Below are 21,541 nucleotides of genomic sequence, written 5' to 3'. Positions count from 1 at the left end.
TGATGATCAGAATAAGTAAAGGGAGAAATGTCTGAGTACGTTTAGTTTTGCTCAGCTGTTTGAAAATCAAATAACGTAAGAGGGTTACCAACACAGTAATTTATAATTTTCCAAAGGGGACGTTTCAAGAGAGAGAGAGAGAGAGAGAGAGAGAGAGAGAGAGAGAGAGAGAGAGAGAGAGGCAAAATCATCAATGATCACATATATACACAATAAAATCACCCATTTTCTAAAGTAGTGCAAGATGTAAAAGTACTCCACCCACTAAATAAAGCGCGTCGAATAGATCTGTTTGAATAACTGGATATGTATTCACATAAAATATATGAAGATAAAATATTAAACGAAGAAGCTGAAAGTGAATCAGTGAATTTTTTAGGTTCTTCGACAGTACATTTAAATAAAAATAGTAACACAGAAAAAAGCACCATTGTAAATAACCAAATTATGATCCAGATTATTAAGATAAATACCCCTGTACAAAAGTATGTTCTTCTCTGTGGAAGACGTATATCATTATTTCTATTGACTACATCTGAAAACATCTTTGTATTTGTCTGTTTATGTAAGTTTGTTGCTCTCGATGTGCATTGTGCGCAGAAAATTATATATGATGTTTAATATTTGTGAGCATTTGCACAAATGGAACACAAGAAAACTGTAAGTACAAGTTCTTCCAAATGTCAACACTAACTGTATATGAAGATGGATAGTAAACTAGAAATTGTGCTTTTTTTTATAAACTTCAGTAAGGGCAACCGAACAATGCAGAACTTGACACACTATAAACACTACGAAAAAGTGGTATGGTATACAGACAAAAACGCACTTTAAAACGTGAATCATTTCTCGAAACGCGTCGGGTAAAATATAAATAAATGGAAATCGCGACCGGTAGCAGAAAAGTTGTCTATGAACAAACATATTGTTTTCATAGTCGCAGGCCTCCACGAATCATTAGAAGTAATGGATCAAATAAAATAAAAATAAAAAAAATCCAAGCGCTGGACCGTAATATGTTCAGTTCCTTGCATCACCTCCAGCCGGTTACTAGGAATTGTCGCTGATAACAGCAGCAACAATAAAAGGAAATATATCTTGAGGTTGAAGCCCTTCCGTCCGTGTTTGCTTTAGCAATACATATGTTTTTGGATGGGGTCCGCCTATAGCAAAACAAAATTTTGTTTTTTATCACAAACATGTTTCACTGCATTTGCAGCATCATCAGTGGGCTTTATATTTTATGGCACTTAAACGTAAAGAATGTTCTTTACTGTTTGTAAACATGTAAATATTAGTTTTTAAAAAAGTATCTACAGATTTTTTAAGAATACATAAAATTATGTATTCGTACCTTTTTACCACATGGTGTGGTTTTCCTGATGTATTATATTTTTACAGTGCCTATTTATTTTCACAGTTTGTCATCTACAGTCATGTACAACTTATTCGAGAAATTGTAAGGTTTTATCCTTGTATTCATCCTGTATTATTATTATCATGGTGCTGCCCTTGTCTGACACACACAACTTTCCACGTAGAATTAATTAATTTCAGGCATGGCCATAACAGTTTCCAAATCGTAATTTTTGCTTAAATAATTTGTCTACATTAAGTTGTATATGGTTGCAGATGACAAACGGTGGAAGAAAACAGACATTACAAAAAAATAATACATCAGGAAAAGCACACCATATGGTAAAAAGGTATGAATACATAATTTTATGTGTTCTTCAAAAAATCTGTGATTACGATTTTAAACACTAGTATTTACATGTGCACAAATGGTAAAGAACATTCTTTATGTGTAAGGGCCGTAAAAGAAAAGCCCACTGATGATGCCGCAACTGCAGTGAAATATGTTTGGGATAAAAAACAAAATTGTGTTTTGCCAAAGGCGGACCCCATCCAAAAACATATGTATAGTGAAAGAAATACAGTTCAAAATCAATAGGGAAAGGGTCACACAAAAGCATCACTCTCATATTTGCACAGAAACGAATGAAATTTATTGTCATGGATTAGCCCTAGCCAAGTCCGTCACTTGGAACCAGCTACACCTACAAATAGCTAATGGCTCCACGCTCTGTTCTGGTGCCTCTTACCGAGCGAGTGCTCAGCACACTACAATCGCATTCGAGGGGACGACGGTAAAATTTATCGTCCGGCCATCCAGATTTCGCTTTTTCTTGATTTGTCTGAATCGCTTCAGGCAAATGCCGGTACAGTTCCTTTGAAAGGTCACGGCCGATTTACTTCTTCATCGTTGAATCATTCCAAGCTTGGGCTCGGTCCCTAATGACTTTTCCTTCTGAGAACAAGTCCAGATTCACTAATCCGCTACACTCGCCGCGCTCGGGAACGCACTTCCGAATGGTCTGCAAGCTTCCCGTACCGGAGAAGTAGCTACGTTGGTGGTGAAGGATCACTAGCTCCAGATTTCAGAAATAATACCCACTTGAGAATACAAACACTGCCTACTGCGACTTGCCACCAAACCCCACGAGGAGCTCCCGGCTGATCGCTCGATTTTGCGAGCTCCAAACCGCGAAACTTTTCAACATATAGGCCAGTCAGCCAGTCACACTCAGGAGCAAACTGTAGGCATTCTTATGAACCATTCCCTGCTCCTGCTTACACAGTGCTTCTGTAAGACGCTGCCTCCTGGCAGAAGTTGAAGAACTTTGTTTGCAACTGATGTCGAAAACACTAGCAGTTATGGGGAAATTACAGTCCCTGTAAGCCAAACACGTAGGCTATGGCCACAGCCCATTTGGGAAGATTGGGAAAACATCGTCTCATCTGCTCCAGGCTGAAGAAAAAACTCATCCCCACAAAGTTGGATTCTGGCCACGGCGACTACAGTACTAAACATGGCAAGCACAGATGGGCGACTAGCAAAAGACATGTTACAATATGTATAAGGGCGTCAAATGAAAATGAGACATGGCAAAATGTAAGTAAACTGTTTATTACTTCAAAAGCAATCGCCGTTAAGTGTTAATACATTTTACGACTGCGAGACCAGACGGAAAATTGTTTGCGGTTACCAACGGAACCGTGATCGTACCCAGGCATGAACCTCTTCGTCCGAAGCAAATCGGCGGTCACGAACGTCTTTCTTCAGGGCTTCAAAAATATGGAAGTTGAGAGAGATCGGGACTAAACGGAGGATGTGTTAATGCTTCCCAGCACAACTTCTGAAATGTATCCGAAACAATCTTGGCAGCATGCGGGTGGGCATTTTGCTGGCAGGTTGTTTTGACTGCGCTGCGGAAGTTCCGCTTCGAAGCCCTTACACATCCTCCATACAATCCCTGTCGCTCCCAGTGAGATTTCCACGCTTTTGAAACCCTGAAGAAAGACGTTCGTTGCCGTCGATTTGCTTCGGACGAAGAGGTTCACGCCTGGGTACGATCACGGTTCGTAGGCAACCCCAATTTTCCATGAAAACATAGACCATCTCATCTCACAGTCGGATAAATGTATTGACAGTCATGGTAATTACTTTTGAAACAATAAACAGTTTACTTACTTTTTTGCCATTTACATTTACGTTTACATTTGACTGACCCTTATAGTAACTATTTCCGTGACAAACTACCTTTAGGTTTTCTAAGAAAGTAATACGGAAGGAAAGAACACTAAAGCGTCAAATCTCTTCCAACAATCCACATAATCCTTGCCAAGTTTATCCACACATTTCACGTATCGGAAAGTCGATTTATATTCGTCCATCGTAATACACAGTCCAAGAGCCCGCAGTTACCAGCCAGCGGAATAGAAAGCGACAGCTTCTCTTTCGCTAACTGCGGAAGCAGAATGACCCCAGAAACACTTAGAAAAGTGACAGAAAATATTAGTAATGCTACAAATCGGGTGAGACCTCTGAATTCACCCACATCATCTTTTCCTTTTTTTCTGTGAGGATAAACTGACAGTGTTGCCATTGTGCGATAACGTATGATTGCAGTGCATCTCATGAATATTGGAGACCTTAATCCCAACAAAACATTGAATGAAAATCAACGCACAGTCTGATGACAATCATTACTACCTTTAGTATATACTAGAAAATTTCTACGGCAAATTTTTGCTTTGGTCCAACAGACAATTAACTTTGGTATGTTTACGTACCTTCTTGTTGCACGGGCTGGAAATGGTTGTTGAGGTGGTATAATGACGTGGAAATGCTGCAGTCCACAAATTCACGTGCTTGACAAGTACGACTCTGCTGATTGAACCTCGTGCCGGGACCACACATAAACTTGTTATCAGTGATCCTGTGTGAAACATACAAAGTCTTCTCAGCACAATGGCACATTTTATCGGCAAAAATGATGCAACACAAAGTTTCCTGGCACCAGAAATTTTAATGTACACCACACTGTATACGAAATAGTGTATTGTTGTAACGATTAGAGAACACAATATTCCACAAGTTAATGTGGACTGAAGTCGAGTGATATTGTACTGTAACGCCATAATTAATTTTGTAAATATTTTGCACTGATTAATTCTGTTTAATGTCAAGTATGTATTTTTTTACTATGTAATGTCTTTGACCTATTGTAATGAAATGGAAAGTGGTGTAAAATGTTTTCACACTATTATTTAAATTCTTTGTATTAACGGAAGGAAAATGTTCTATAATTATGTGGCTTTTGTGTTGACATGTTAATGTATTTAAATATTAAGGTTTTTTAAAAGATGTTTGTTTACAACTAGGTACAAGCCGGTTCATACCTAGGAACTTGCATTGTATAAAATGAAAAACAATAGTACTTCCCATCTGTAAAGGAAATGATTTGGCGCTCGCCAAAATGTTGGCGCGGACTGAAAGGTGTATGTGGCGCTCAGTCTGGGCGCCAAGTGAGAGAACGCAGTCAGTCGGCAGCTAGCTACTCGATAGTTTTGGTCTGAGCAGAAAAAGAGTGAGCTGTGTATGTGCCAGGTGAGGTTTCCAGTACCTGTATGTAATATGGAAAGGCTCAGATGTGTGAACGACTATAAAATGGTGCTCTATTAATGGAAAAGACTCTAATGTTGGAAATGTCGTAGCCAAGAAGAAGGTAAGAGAGCCAATTACATCCAGAGGAGAGACCAGTAGCCGTTATGTACTCGTCACTGATTAGCGTAATCACTTCGGCAGTTACAAGAGGTCCAAATTTTGTAAACGTTTGAACTAGTACTGTTAAGTGTTGTTTAATTTGCAATAATAAGGTAAATTCTGTAAAATTTGCCGAGCGGTCTCAGGCGCTGCAGTCATGGGCTGTGCGGCTGGTCCCGGCGCAGCTTCGAGTCCTCCCTCGAGCATGGGTGTGTGTGTTTGTCCTTAGGATAACTTAGGTTAAGTAGTATGTAAGCTTAGGGACTGTTGACCTTAGCAGTTAGGTCCCCACATTTGAACAGTTGTGAAATTTGTTTCCGATTGTTGTATTGGTTCCTCTCATGATACCTCTTAGGATCCACTCCACATAAATACTGACATCCGAGTAGCCTGTGTGTTAAAATATATTGAAAATAAATGGTTGATTATTTGCACAATTCTGAATGCAAAATAATATCTAGAGATATTATGGCTCCCATTGATGTTAAGGGAGGAAGTTAGTGTTGCATTTATGAAAACCTCCATTGTGATTGATTTGCTTTATTTCAAAGTGTTTGTGCTTTAAAGATTAACTGCATTAAATTCTGTTAGTGAAAATTACTGGTTGTATAAATGGCAATAAGACAGCACGTTATCTTGAAGTTAGAGTGTAAATGCATTTAATGTCATACTCAAGAACTTGTATGAAAAATCACTAGAATTAACTGTTTTAAAAGCTATGCAAGGTGAATGAAATTTGTGAAAAAGTAATACCTAAATTTGCATCTACCAAATCGTCCCAGAAAAATGTGTTTAGTTTGCTTTAGTGTAATGGTCAGTTTGAGAATCTCCATTTTAGTGTTGCTTAATAAGAATAAACCTACTTCAATAATGAATATACCTATTAATTACAGTTGAAGTAAATTTTGAGTTTTGTGTGCTTTGTGTAGTGAAAATTGGAAAGACAGTTTGAGGGCCACACCTAAGTCTTTGCCTATAAAAGATAAAGTTACATTAATTGCTTCTATTCGTCAAAAGTAGAAATAAGTTTGCTTCATAGTGAGTGTAAAAATCCTGCTGCCAGAGACTTTTGACTACATTTGTTCTATATGAAAAATAACTATTGAAACAGAACCATGCCCATGTCCATTTTTAGTTTAGTAGTGTCTTTCACAACATTTGATGATGAGATAATTTATATATGACAAAGTATTACTGTCGAGAAGAGATAAAGTGTCAGTTGTTCCTGTGAGAGCTTGCACATACTATTTATGACTGCTGGTATTCGCTGTATCACTTATCTGATTATGGTAGAGTTTCATTGCACCTCTTTGGGCAAGAAGTAATAGTAGCTTTCCTTTATCATAACTCTATACAGATTATATAGAAGTAATGTTCCACGTTACTATGCCTAACTAGGCTGGCGACCGTATTTAATTTCATTTAAGTAAACTTGGTTATTTAAAACATTTTCCAAATTTCAACCTTTAGCTTTCTGGTTTCTTCTGTAGCACTGAATTCAAGTTCGATAATCCAAATCCATTACGTAACTCACGGTCAATTTTACTTAAATCCTCCCAGAGGGTAACATTTAGTGCATCATAATACCATATTTGGTAATACACATTGTGCCAGCATAACAAACGGCGCAGTATAGTGTTATATTTGGCTTCCTTGTGACAGGGCTAAAATCTTAGCGTCACTAAGTAAACTGCATAATGATATAACAAACGCTGTAGTAGTGTTATAGTATTTCTAAGATTGCTCTAAAATGAAACAGAAGTAGTATAAAAGGCGCAATGCACACTAATGTACTGTCATTGCCCTTAATAACGTCGAGTGCTGTAGAGGAAGAACTTAGTGTCGAATTAACACTGAAGTCATTAGGGCAAGCATAACGCTGAAAATAAGCATCGATGCACGAAGTTGGGTTTGTGCCTAGAGGTATGGTCGGTTAAAACGTAAAGTTGCGAGATAGAATTGATGTTAGGCCAACAAATGTACATGACTGAAACTATAGTCATTACACCCAAACATTTTGTGGACTTTTATTTGAGGAAAATTGAGAAAATATGTCAGGGTATGTTCTTTACCCAACAATTACGTTTCCTAGTGGAATTTTCATCAGTGAATACGAACAGATATGAATGGAAGGTCCAATTTTCAAATCTGGACAAGTGGCGTGAGCTGAGGACAGTGTAGGTTTCTTCTAGATATAGACATTTATTTGTATGTGAGAGTTTGTCTCTTAACTTCGGAATTTCTTAGGTTTGGAGTATTGCATTATACATATAATCTAATCTAAGCACTATCACTGAAATTTTCTTTTTGTTGTTAAACACCGCATGTCGTAAGAAACTGGTCAACATCCAGTATGTGATGTATGAATGAAGTTTACCACATAGTTCTTCAACTAAGATGTTTGAGCTGCACATATTTGATTATAAAAACATCTTTAGTTGTTGTACACAGTAATGATCGCTATGAGGGCAACACCGTTGAAAAATTATTATTATGACCTATGTGTTGCCTCAGCAAGTGATTTCAGCTTTCTACATAACTAGCGATGTTACATCTAATGAATTGAGAAATGCGATCTGTATGAAATGATACGACGACACGCCGTTGAGTACGAGGGTAGCGTGCTCTTGGGATGAGATGTGTCCTTTGCCCATCGGGTTGCCTCTATCAAGGGGCACGGCAAACGCATGGCGTCTTCATGCCGCTCCCCTATGCCACTATGCCATGACCCGTTCCCGACAAGGGAGACTCCCCATCGTACCTTTCTCAGATTTAATGGTAAGATGGCAAAAACTGAACATAGATCAAGCATGAAAGCAGGAAGAAGGTGTACGGAACTGTGAAAAAAAGAAATAAGATAGAAACAGTGAACGGCCAAAGCATAAGACGTGCAACACTGAGCGAAGTAGAAGTGCTACGGCGTCGTGGTTATGTGGTCACGGTAATGCGACACATCCGTGTCCAAATCTCCCTCGTGTCCCATTTTTTTTTCATAAAATTATGAACTGTCCTACCGGTCGTTGACGTGTCTGTTCGATTGTGTGTGTATGTGTCGTGGTCTAACGTCCGTTTGCAACAGCGAGATGTAAGATTGGGTCTTATAATGAAGTTGATCCTGCACAACTACTTTCATTAGTAGCCGAAAGGGTGTGGCTCTCGAATGGGAATCGCAAACGATTGATGGCGAAGCGACAAGTTAGACAAATCCTCCACCGGAAAACACGTCTGGGTATCATACGCGACATTGGTGACAGTATGTGTGTCATATGATTGGAATTTCTTATCGACGCACTTGACTTATACGCCTGGTGATTGAGTGAGATACGCCTTTTTGCCTGATTTAGGTGTTCGTAAGAATATGAATGTGATCACTCCCGAAGAAATGATAAAAACATAGTAGTTTGTCACAGAAGCTACAACATAATGAACACAACTGTTTCACAGTAACACACGTTTCCCTGTGTTCTACCAAAACATATGTTTTTAAGGTCTTTCAATTTGCGTTCAGTTTTGGAAGTTTTAACTCTTGAATTCCTTTGCTGTAACATAGTTCACACCCATTTACTTGTTGTTTTCATTTCTGTGACAGGTCTAAGCGGTATCTCGCCTACTCTTACTATTCATTCCATTTACTTGCGACGGTAATATACTCTTACCACGTGACTCGTATTCTATAACCAGTGTACATTATGACAATTACCAGGACTACAGGAAAAGAACAGTCACGTCAGTGGCGGGACGGACAGTTAATAATTTAGTGAAAAAAAGATGGGGCACGAGGGAGATCTGGACACGGATCTTCCACTTTGCAGTCCAACACCGTGTCCACCTAATCACGACGCTGTGCATCTGAGCTTGCACCGTTTACTGTTTCTATTTTGCTTCTTTTTTCACAGTTCAGCAGACCTTCCTTCCGTTTTCATGCTCGATCTGTGTACAGTTTTTGCCGGACAATGCACTGGGCAACCTTACTACAAAATCTGAGGGGGGTGCGATGGGAAGTTTCCCTAGTAAACCACCCTGCTTCCCCTCCTGCTCCCCATTTTTGTACTGAATTCCTTGAAAATAAGCAAACCAGAGAGCTTATAAACCAACAGTGTTACAGCAAACTCGAGTTCTGGAGGACGACGGTTCAAACCCGCATCCGGCCATCTTGGTTTAGGTTTTCCGCGATTTCCCTAAATCACTTCAGGCAAATGCCGGGGTAGTTCCTTTGTTGGAAGGGCACAGTCGACTTCCTTCCCCATCCTTCCCTAATCCGATGAGACCGATGACCTCGCTGTTTGGTCCCCTCCTCCAAAGCAACCAACCAGCCTTTAGCTCTCCCAGTCAGAGCTCAATATTTCGTCATGAGATAATATGCACTGCAGCTTTCCAGTATATACAGGGTGTCCCAGGAGAAATAGCCAGTATTTAGGGATTTGACGGGAACGATCATTCGAAGCATAAAAGTCTAGTAAACATGGACTCTAAAACGCATGTCTTAAGAGCTATGAGCATTTTTTGAGTAGAAAAGATGTTTCACATTAGCGAAGATGAACAAGTGCTCATGCTCGTAAGGTATGTACTTCGTAACCCAAGTGTACCGGACATATTTTTCTTTGTTTGGACCGTGCAACCACCTTTCAATATATGGAATGCAAAGAGCTTGCACTAGAAGAGATTTGTTTGACAATCTCAAAGATGGAGAAGTAGACTTTTTTTGCTTAGAACGATCGTTTCTGGCATATTCATGAATACTGACCGTTCCTTCTGTAACATCCTGTATGAGTCGCGTTGGAATTATATCTTGTTGTCCTGCATACACCAGAATGTCGGTTTTTCAAAGTTTGCAGGTATATTTCACTTAAATACACCACTTTCTCAGTGTATTTGTTTATTGGATATGTGAGTTTACTTCACAGTATCAACAATTGTTGCTGTCTGTTTTTTGGTCGTCTTTTGTTTGCATGGTGGTGTCTGTATGCATTTTGATATTCGTTTGTTTGTTATGTAGGTGCATGTGTTAGCGCCCCCATAAACGATCAAACATATTGTCAAACTTAATTATGCTTGCCAAATATTTGACTGTGTACGATACTGTTTGACGCGGTTGTCAACCAAAGCGCGTGTTTGACGTGTTTGCAAAAAATTTTGATTGAAGGAAAGTTTGACAAGATGACGGACGCTGTGTCGATGATATGTTTAATGAGAAATTGTTGCATTACTATTTATGTCATTGTATCGTCATTTCCCATAACTATTGAAACTACGATCAAGGTCAAAAACAAAACGGCACTGACTGTTACCAAAATGGTAGACGTATCACATCTTCCCCAGCCACGTATTACGCTGAAAGAGGTTATGAACAAATACCACTATTTTACTCATAAGATACAAGCAGGAGTGCAATGGAACAACTGAAATCGAAATTCTCCGTTTCTTCCACAGACGATGTGGTCTATTTGTCGCTACATTATGACATTTCAATGAACTGTTATTAGAGGAGCAATCAGAAGGTAATATGATTCAAATGGCTCTGAGCACTATGGGACTTAACTTCTGAGGTCGTCAGTCCCCTAGAACTTAGAACTACTTAAACCTACTAACCTAAGGACATCACACACATCCATGCCCGAGGCAGGATTCGAATCTGCGACCGTAGCGGTCGCGCGGCTCCAGACCGTAGGGCCTAGAACCGCTTGGCCATCATGGCTGGCAGAAGTGAATAAAATTTAATTTCCGCACACATGTGTCTTATTTTCCAATGTGAGGGCGAAGTAGCTCTGAACAGGTTACTCATTAAACGTTTCACTGGCCACCCGCAGAAAGCTGATGTAATCATGAGATCCTAAATGTAACAGTTTCGTTAAAGGTTTTCATGTGTATATTTCTCTCTCATTTTAAACCATTCCCTGGATCAGCGTCCTGTTTTCGTTTTGTTTAAACACAATGCCAGAGTAAATGTTAGAAATATTTTACCTGCATATATGGTCATTCCCACTAGTGCCAAAATACACTCCTGGAAATTGAAATAAGAACACCGTGAATTCATTGTCCCAGGAAGGGGAAACTTTATTGACACATTCTTGGGGTCAGATACATCACATGATCACACTGACAGAACCACAGGCACATAGACACAGGCAACAGAGCATGCACAATGTCGCCACTAGTACAGTGTATATCCACCTTTCGCAGCAATGCAGGCTGCTATTCTCCCATGGAGACGATCGTAGAGATGCTGGATGTAGTCCTGTGGAACGGCTTGCCATGCCATTTCCACCTGGCGCCTCAGTTGGACCAGCGTTCGTGCTGGACGTGCAGACCGCGTGAGACGACGCTTCATCCAGTCCCAAACATGCTCAATGGGGGAAAGATCCGGAGATCTTGCTGGCCAGGGTAGTTGACTTACACCTTCTAGAGCACGTTGGGTGGCACGGGATACATGCGGACGTGCACTGTCCTGTTGGAACAGCAAGTTCCCTTGCCGGTCTAGGAATGGTAGAACGATGGGTTCGATGACGGTTTGGATGTACCGTGCACTATTCAGTGTGTCCTCGACGATCACCAGAGGTGTACGGCCAGTGTAGGAGATCGCTCCCCACACCATTCTGCCGGGTGTTGGCCCTGTGTGCCTCAGTCGTATGCAGTCCTGATTGTGGCGCTCACCTGCACGGCGCCAAACACGCATACGACCATCATTGGCACCAAGGCAGAAGCGACTCTCATCGCTGAAGACGACACGTCTCCATTCGTCCCTCCATTCACGCCTGTCGCGACACCACTGGAGGCGGGCCGCACGATGTTGGGGCGTGAGCGGAAGACGGCCTAACGGTGTGCGGGACCGTATCCCAGCTTCATGGAGACGGTTGCGAATGGTCCTCGCCTATACCCCAGGAGCAACAGTGTCCCTAATTTGCTGGGAAGTGGCGGTGCGGTCCCCTACGGCACTGCGTAGGATCCTACGGTCTTGGCGTGCATCCGTGCGTCGCTGCGGTCCGGTCCCAGGTCGACGGGCACGTGCACCTTCCGTCGACCACTGGCGCCAACATCGATGTACTGTAGAGACCTCACGCCCCACGTGTTGAGCAATTCGGTGGTACGTCCACCCGGCCTCCCGCATGCCCACTATACGTCCTCGCTCAAAGTCCGTCAACTGCACATACGGTTCATGTCCACGCTGTCGCTGCATGCTACCAGTGTTAAAGACTGCGATGGAGCTCCGTATGCCACGGCAAACTGGCTGACACTGACGGCGGCGGTGCACAAATGCTGCGCAGCTAGCGCCATTCGACGGCCAACACCGCGGTTGCTGGTGTGTCCGCTGTGCCGTGCGTGTGATCATTGCTTGTACAGCACTCTCGCAGTGTCCGGAGCAAGTATGGTGGGTCTGACACACCGGTGTCAATGTGTTCTTTTTTCCATTTCCAGGAGTGTATATCTTACACGAAGAGCGTCTGCATCAAACGTAAGGTTAAATTGAGAAACTTGCTTGGTACGAGTACGAGTTTGTTTGACACATCCATCTCTACAGAAAAAGCGAATTTGACTAATAAGTTTCCTCTTTTATGACGGCCTTAACAAATTTGTAAAACTTTTACCGTCCACTCGACGAAAGTTGATGTAATAATCGATTTCTGACAGCAATATTTCCTTTAGGAAATTTTCATAGGTAAATTTCTCTCTCATTGTTTTCTTCTTCTTCTTCTTTACACACAGTTTCAAAGTCAATGCCAGCTTTATCTACTTTGTCTGCTTTTGAGGCCATTCTCACTGCTGTCAAAATACTCACGTACACGAATAGCGTCTGATTCTAAGTAAGGTTACACTGGCAAACTTCGTTAGTACGTGTACGGGCTTGTTTGGCAAATCCGCTGCTAGCGAAGGGCTCGTTTGAGAAACAGGTTTGATAGTTTACGGGGTCCTTTATAGTCTGTGTGGTTGGGGGATGCTCTGGGACAAATATATCATTAACCAAGAAATACATATAAACGTTTCATTAATTAATGTAGACCTAATGTCTTATACTATCGAAGAAAAAAATAGGTAATTTTTACCACTATTGTCATCTTGCCTCGTGGTCAAAGTTATCTTGCGACAGTACTACAGCAAGATGCATTTGTATTAGTTTTCAAAATTTACAAAATAGTTGCGATTATATTAAAAATTATATAAGCCCGCACACTAAAATACATGGCAAATACATTAATGCATGCAAATAAATAAAACTGTGATCAAAACTGAAAATGTTAAATATTTTTTGTATGTTGTTACACAGTTTAAATAAATTGTATGAAATACACTTTTTGTATCTCTGTTCCACCGGAGCTGCAATTTATTCTTTCTTGTTATTTTATTTTTCCCGCTACTAATTCTGAGCATGGCTCATTTTCAAGCGATGCCTTTGTTGAAGGAAGCCATTATAAATATGCCCCTATACAAATATACGTTTGCTACTTGTATTGCCATCATTTACTTACATTTATGGTTTCCTTAATATTATGTATGAACTATGACATTATTTTGCTTTGCCATATTTATAATGCACCTGCACATCTGACATATTATCGATCTATTTTTATTCCAGAGATATGTTCTCTGGTTAATTTTTTTTAACTTTGATGAAAGTCGATTTCTATTGAACGCGAAATCGAGAGCTGACTTTTGTTATGAATTTTCTGCGAACTGAGAAGAAGTTTGAAAAAGTTCTCAATGTATTTTTGATTTATAAGTTAGTTTTGTTCATTTAAAATGTTACGTGGATTTTGTCAAATGACTTTTGATATCCGTCTCCTCTAGAATGTTCGTACAGTTTCCCTATTCCGCTCTATCTTGAATTCAAAGATTAGTGCTTATGTGTACCGTAGAGTGTCGTTTTGCTCTAAGAGGCGGGCTATGTGTGGAAAGGTTGTTCACGCTTTTGTTTATATGTTCTTTGTATTTTTACTAAATTTTGGTCCTGATAAATCGACACATAGGCTAGTCGTTCGCAAGTCACAAGTGGGAATGGGGGAGGGGGGGGGGGGGGGGGGGGGGGGGGAGGACAGAGGGGCCACAAGTTCCCCGCCCTGCTGAATCTGGAGTGCAGAAATTTTTTGTTCACTACAGCATTCTCATACACTTCGAGGAGTGATTTCCCCTGATTCCCCTGAACCTCTCGTTTATCCACTTGTAGTACAACGTAATTTGTAACATGACATGTTTCGAAATTAAGCAACACGTTCATCTAAAAAATGACCATTTTAGAGTCTTTGTCCTGCCTCTCGTCCCCTCCCCCCCCCTTCCCCCCCCCCCCCCCCCCCCCCCCTCAGTCCACCGCCACATTTAAGTTTATATATCCCTGGCTGGTTGTAATTTTGAGTTTTGTCTGCATTACGGTCATTTGTAGTTTATATTCTGTGTGAGAGCTAATTTTGGGATTACTGTTACGAGATGTGTAACTTTTTTTTGTAAAATATTTCCCAAGTATGCAAACTTAATAAATTTTTGAATCTGTTTTCTTTGTACTTTTGCTAATGTTTTTTCTTATTTTCATTCGCATACTTGGCCTTAACTGTCTTTCTGTATATTTTATCGACTGTATTAGGATTGTAGATATGATTCAATGCTACAGTCTTAATAATTCCAAATCCGTCTTCATACTTTTTTAATGGAAGGGGCTCTAATGATACACTCGACCATGGCATGAAAATATGCAGCTTTGTGTACTAATTGGTGACATTATACAATCAATTGAGGCTGGTTTATGAGATGTACCCTATTTATGGGTGCCATTATCATTAGTTAGTTTCGTGTCTAGGACGTTTATAAGCTTGTTTGTTTCACACTGGACGGCAAATTTGATCATATTGCGCATTTTATGATTTTTTGGGTGGAATTCTCTGATTTCGTGGTTATTTTCATTAAAATTAATGAGATTAATATCCACATAGCGTTGGTAGTAACTGAGTTTATCATCCCATTGGGCCTGTTCTCTGAAAAAAAATCTAGGAGATCTAAGAAAATATTTGGTAGGCCGGCCAGAGTGGCCGAGCGGTTCTGGGCGCTACAGTCTGGAACCGCGCGACCGCTACGGTCGCAGGCTCGAATCCTGCCTCGGGCATGGATGTGTGTGATGCCCTTAGGTTAGTTAGGTTTAAGTAGCTCTAAGTTCTAGGGGACTGATGACCTCAGATATTAAGTCCCATAGTGCTCAGAGCCAAAATATTTGGTAGGGTTCCTGCTAGGCAACTTCTCATAGTCAGCCCATCATTCTGCTGTTGTATCTCTCCTTGGAAAGTTAAGTAATTGTTTGGTACTATTTATAGGAGACTGATCAGTTCATATAAATCTGGTCGACTGATCTCACCTAAATTTAATATGTTTCTTCTTATGATGTTTATGATTTGCACATTTGGGTGACTTATGGCATCTAATAGTATAAGGTGCAGTCAAATGAAAACCAAACACCCGCCACCATTGGACCATGGAATGGTTCCATTCAAAAATAAGCACCACACTGGGAGACGAGCCGATCAACTCCTGTTTCACTGAACGCGGTTGGCTACTGAAGGATCCACAACTGGATCCACTCTTGCACTTCCTCGTATGACTGAAAAATCTCCACACATGTCTTTCTTTAGGTTACCAAAGATGTAAAAATCGCCTGGTGAAAGATCTGGGCTGTACAGACGATGTTGCAATGTTTCCCAGTTTGTTATGTTACAAATTACGTTGTAATACACTGAAGTGTAGTCTAAGTGCGACAGGCAGTGTAGTAGCAGGCATTATCGTGCAACAAGATGATTCCATCCGACAGCATTCTTGGGTCTTTTGACTTCATCGCACGTTGCAGTTTGTGCAAAGTGTGTTCGTAGCACTGTGCATTGATTACGTTTCTATAGTCGAGGAACACGATGGGCCCCTGCACTGGCAGGAGGTCATCACGACCTAACCTAACTTGTGTGAATACTCTTGAATTTATTTCTCGTGGGAGATGTGGGATGTTTCCACTGTTGGCTTTGATGTTTGCCATTGCTCTCGAAATAGTGACACCGTATAATGTCACGATGACCTTCTTCTTTGACTATAGGGGCCCTTCTGCTCGTCGAGTTCCTCTAGGGTGGAACCACAATCGATGCGCAGTGTTATGAAGACACATCGCATAGAAGCGACGTGCCATGAAGTCCAAACGCTCAGGAATGCTCTCAGAAGGAATCAGACTGCTGCACAATAATGTCTACCTCCTCAATGCCAATCAGAGGAAGGCGACACTTCAGCCATACGGTTAGGAAACTCTACAACATCCTCCATGCAGTACGGCTCCTGCATTATGTGATTTTCACAACTTTGGTGACCTGAAGAAAGATGTTTGGACGTCGGTTTCAGTCGGACAAGGAAGTGCAAGTGTGGCTGGGCCTGTGGATCTGTCAGTGGCCGACTGAATTCTACTAACTGTCTCCTCTCCCAGTGGGATAAACATCTTAAACGTGTGTTGCTTACTTGTGAATGGAACCATTCCGTGGTCGTTTTGTAGCGGGTGTTCGGTTTCATTTCAAAGCCCTTAATAAGATTTTTTTCATTTAACGGATTTCTGTATCTTGAATCTGATTTATCTGACCACAGTGTTCCCAATTGTGTGTCGACATCGTCAGCGTATCCCGGTCTTCCCTAGCTATCGGTTAGTGCTTTTTATGGTCTGTGTCAGATTACAGAGATGGTTTTTTTATCGATAAACATAAAAGGAAAAGTCCGATACGTACTTCCCGTGCCTGCCCTGCGAGCAGATGTGGAACAGCTGACAGTCCGCCTCGACGTCCGCGTAATAGCCTCCGGGAACCTTGTCTGCGCAGCTGAAGCTCGTCTCGGGCAATGCTGTCGGCGGCTGCGGCTGCTGCACGGTAGTCGCCTGCTCGTAAGACGTCTCCGACTCGTAAGACGTCCTGGAGTCGTAGGACGGACGACGCGGGGGGAGTGCGCCTCTGTGCCGGCTCGACCTGCTGCGACCGGCTCCTCGACCTCTGCCTGCTGGCGGGCGTCGGCTGCTGGACTCTGGCGGCAGGTCTGCGAGGGTCTCCGCTGTACGGGCCGGCCGAGTCGTAGCTGTCTGGCTGCGACTGACCTCTGCCCGACGGCCTGCGAGAGTCCGCACTGTACAGGCTGGCCGAGTCGTAGGTCTCCGGCGGAGCTAGGCTTCTGCCCGACGGCCTGCGAGAGTCCGCACTGTACAGGCTGGCAGAGTCGTAAGTCTCCGGCGGAGCTTGGCTTCTGCCCGACGACCTGCGAGAGTCTGCACCGTACGGGCCGGCCGACTCGTAGCTGTCTGGCTGCGACTGACCTCTGCCCGACGGCCTGCGAGAGTCGGCACTGTACGAGCCGGCCGACTCGTAGCTGTCTGGCTGCGACTGACCTCTGCCCGACGACCTGCGAGAGTCGGCACCGTACGGGCCGGCCGAGTCGTAGCTGTCTGGCTGCGACTGACCTCTGCCCGACGGCCTGCGAGAGTCCGCACTGTACGGACTGGCCGAGTCGTAGCTGTCTGGCGGCGCCGTGCTCACGTCCGCGTCCACCGTGGTCTGGAGCTCGCTCCTCGCCGTGGCTGTCGCCGCCGCCGGCTCGGGAGCGGGCGACGTCTGTGTCGCGAGCGCTTCCGGCTGCCTGGCTGCGGCCGGCCGCCCGCGGGAGACCTCGGCGAGCACCGCCTGGTAGGGCGAGCGCTGGTCGGCGCACGCGGCCCCGCGCCTGCACGCCGGCGCCCTGGGGGAGGGGCTGGGGCTGGGGCCCGCCCTGGGGGAGGGGCTGGGGCTGGGGCCCGCCCTGGGGGAGGGGCTGGGGCTGGGGCCCGCCCTGCGGCTGCCGGGGTAGCCGCGGCTGCCCGCCGCAGTCCGCCGTCCACCGACACCCCCGTCCACTTCGTTCGCCCGGCCGTACGGTAGCTGCTGCGTGGCCGCGCGGGGTTTCATCGTCGTCTCTGTCGCTGGTGTAGTCGTCTGAACTTCGTTCGGCTGTTCCGTAACCAGAGGCCCGGCGTAAGCTCGCGTTGGCGCCAGCGTCGCCGCCTGTTGCAGCTGGCCGATCCTGGTGCTCCTGAAGAAGGCCTCCGCGGTGGGCAGTGCGTCTTCCTGGGGCCTCCTGCGGCGCTCGTCGGGTCGGCCGCGCGCTTTGGGCCTCTTCTGAAAGTAGACGTCCGCTCGGGGAGCAGCCGCCTCCTGCGGGAACACCTCAGAACCCTCGGGGCTGGGCCCCTCCTCTCCGGATTCTTCCTTCAGGGCGTCCAGCGACGGCCTGAAGCGACCTCTGCCCCCTCTGCCGGTGGCGCGTTTCTGCCTCTGCACCTGTGTAATATCCGTTCGTATATAAATCCTTTTGTCAACATGTATTGAAATTGAATGCCTCGCACAAATTGAAAAAAGAAGAGACTTCCCTGATCTTCGCTACTATTCTGGAGACATAACAATCGTCACAAGAGAATATATGTAACTTTAGTGAAATTATCCTGTACTCAGCTGAGTACCCAGCGTTGCCCACTTATGCATTTATTCCAATCTTCTATTAGTCCATCTCCCCTTCCCTCGCTGTCCATCTCCTCCTCGCCCCACTCTCTGTCCTCTCCTTCTCCCCCTCACTTCCATCCATCTCATCATCTTTCCCTTCTCTGTCCGTTTCCCCTTCCTTTCACTCTGTCTGAATTCTCCTTCCCGCATCTCTGTCCACTTCCTCTTCTCCCCTATTTGTATCCCCACTCTCTCCATTCACTTTCCTCTCCAACTACCTGTGTCCATCTCCCCCTTCCCCCTTTCTGTCCATCTTCTCCTCCTCACTTTCTCTCGCCATCACCACATCGTCGCCCTGACAACAGTAGCAGACTGGTGTTTCTTACCCCTGGAGTAATTATTTCCTGGCAGAAAGTGACATGTGTACTAAGTTTGGTCGAAATCGATCTACGGATTTAGTTTAGAATGAGCTTTTAATCCGGAGCTTTGCCAGAGTACGCACATTCAAAAATCACGAAGTAGCAATAAAAACAGCACACCCAGAGGGGCTAAAGATACAGACGTGAAACTTTGCCAATAAATGCAGTGAGATCCAATACGCACGTGATCCAAGTTTCGTGCCAGTGCATAAGCCCACAGACCCTGCAATGGTGCTACAATAGCGCAGGGGGCCCTATTTGAACGCCGCGGGCCGGCCGCGGTGGTCTCGTGGTTCTAGGCGCGCAGTCCGGAACCGTGGGACTGCTACGGTCGCAGGTTCGAATCCTGCCTCGGGCATGGATGTGTGTGATGTCCTTAGGCTAGTTAGGTTTAAGTAGTTCTAAGTTCTAGGGGACTGATGACCACAGCAATTGAGTCCCAATGCATTGCTGAAGTTGCACTGAATTTGTCTACATGTACTCACTGTATTTGTTTACATGTCACGAGTATGAGTTCAAGTGAATCTCTCATACGTATCATTATGTTAAAAAAATTCATTTTTTTCGTGCACTATTTTCAGTGTTTCTGAGTGTGTATTTCACATATATTTAACAGATTTCACACGTACACTCCTGGAAATGGAAAAAAGAATACATTGACACCGGTGTGTCAGACCCACCATACTTGCTCCGGACACTGCGAGAGGGCTGTACAAGCAATGATCACACGCACGGCACAGCGGACACACCAGGAACCGCGGTGTTGGCCGTCGAATGGCGCTAGCTGCGCAGCATTTGTGCACCGCCGCCGTCAGTGTCAGCCAGTTTGCCGTGGCATACGGAGCTCCATCGCAGTCTTTAACACTGGTAGCATGCCGCGACAGCGTGGACGTGAACCGTATGTGCAGCTGACGGACTTTGAGCGACGGTGTATAGTGAGCATGCAGGAGGCCGGGTGGACGTACCGCCGTATTGCTCAACACGTGGGGCGTGGGGTCTCCACAGTACATCGATGTTGTCGCCAGTGGTCGGCGGAAGGTGCACATGCCCGTCGACCTGGGACCGGACCGCAGCGACGCACGGATGCACGCCAAGACCGTAGGATCCTACGCAGTGCCGTAGAGGACCGCACCGCCACTTCCCAGCAAATTAGGGACACTGTTGCTCCTGGGGTATCGGCGAGGACCATTCGAAACGGTCTCCATGAAGCTGGGCAACGGTCCCGCACACCGTTAGGCCGTCTTCCGCTCACGCCCCAACATCGTGCAGCCCGCCTCAAGTGGTGTCGCGACGGGCGTGAATGGAGGGACGAATGGAGACGTGTCGTCTTCAGCGATGAGAGTCGCTTCTGCCTTGGTGCCAATGATAATCGTATGCGTGTTTGGCGCCGTGCAGGTGAGCGCCTCAATCAGGACTGCATACGACCGAGGCACACAGGGCCAACATCCGGCATCATGGTGTGGGGAGCGATCTCCTACAATGGCCGTACACCTCTGGTGATCGTCGAGGGGACACTGAATAGTGCACGGTACATCCAAACCGTCATCGAACCCATCGTTCTACCATTCCTAGACCGGCAAGGGAACTTGCTGTTCCAACAGGACAATGCACGTCCGCATGTATCCCGTGCCACCCAACGTGCTATAGAAGGTGTAAGTCAACTACCCTGGCCAGCAAGATCTCCGGATCTGTCCCCCATTGAGCATGTTTGGGACTGTATGAAGCGTCGTCTCACGCGGTCTGCACGTCCAGCACGAACGTTGGTCCAACTTAGGCGCCAGGTGGAAATGACATGGCAAGCCGTTCCACAGGACTACATCCAGCATCTCTACGATCGTCTCCATGGGAGAATAGCAGCCTGCATTGCTGCGAAAGGTGGATATACACTGTACTAGTGCCGACATTGTGCATGCTCTGTTGCCTGTGTCTATGTGCCTGTGGTTCTGTCAGTGTGATCATGTGATGTATCTGACCCCAGGAATGTGTCAATAAAGTTTCCCCTTCCTGGGACAATGAATTCACAGTGTTCTTATTTCAATTTCCAGGACTGTATTTGTAGACGTATGTCACCTGTATCATTGGCGAATTTCGCCCTGCAGTTTCGTTTTCACGTATCTCAGTGTTTATGACGTCATATCTCCTGCACTATGTATCGTACAATGATACAAATTTGCAGGTACGTTCAGTGGTAACCGTGAATGCTGTCTGAAAACTGTGTTGTGAATAGAGTTAGTGATGAAGAAACATTAAATTAAAATGGAATGCCTGACGCGGCAGTTTTACTGCATGAACAAGCGAAAATGTAGTAACCCACACAGTTTTTTGCTCTCGTCATTTTGTGGGAGTTTTGAGCTAGAAAAACTTTCGTAAATGTCTGAAATTATGTATGAAATTTGTTGAGAGTCAGTAAGTGCTCTCATTCTCAAGTACTGGATGAATAAATTCCAGGGATTCGTGCGTCGTTAGCTGTACTCCATTTTCGCCCATTGCTAAGCAGTCTCGCATTTGTTATTCGTAATAATTTGTTTCTTTTGTCATTAGTAGTATTTCAAAAGAAC

At 44.3% G+C, this 21,541-nt stretch overlaps 1 protein-coding gene across 1 annotated transcript in view; it reads right to left on the bottom strand.

Moving 5' to 3' along the window:
- LOC126298614 (uncharacterized) overlaps positions 1–21,541 on the bottom strand; it is a 421,534-nt gene that overhangs the window by 19,546 nt on the left and 380,447 nt on the right. The window contains 3 exon segments of the mRNA XM_049990020.1: positions 4,138–4,283; positions 16,834–16,927; positions 16,929–18,405. Of these exon segments, the coding sequence (XP_049845977.1) occupies positions 4,138–4,283; positions 16,834–16,927; positions 16,929–18,405 (1,717 nt within the window).

This window comes from Schistocerca gregaria, chromosome X, assembly GCF_023897955.1.
Source record: "Schistocerca gregaria isolate iqSchGreg1 chromosome X, iqSchGreg1.2, whole genome shotgun sequence".
Classification (NCBI taxonomy): domain Eukaryota; kingdom Metazoa; phylum Arthropoda; class Insecta; order Orthoptera; family Acrididae; genus Schistocerca; species Schistocerca gregaria.
Note: the sequence above shows the minus strand (reverse complement) of the source record. Positions and strands in the feature narration are given on the sequence as shown.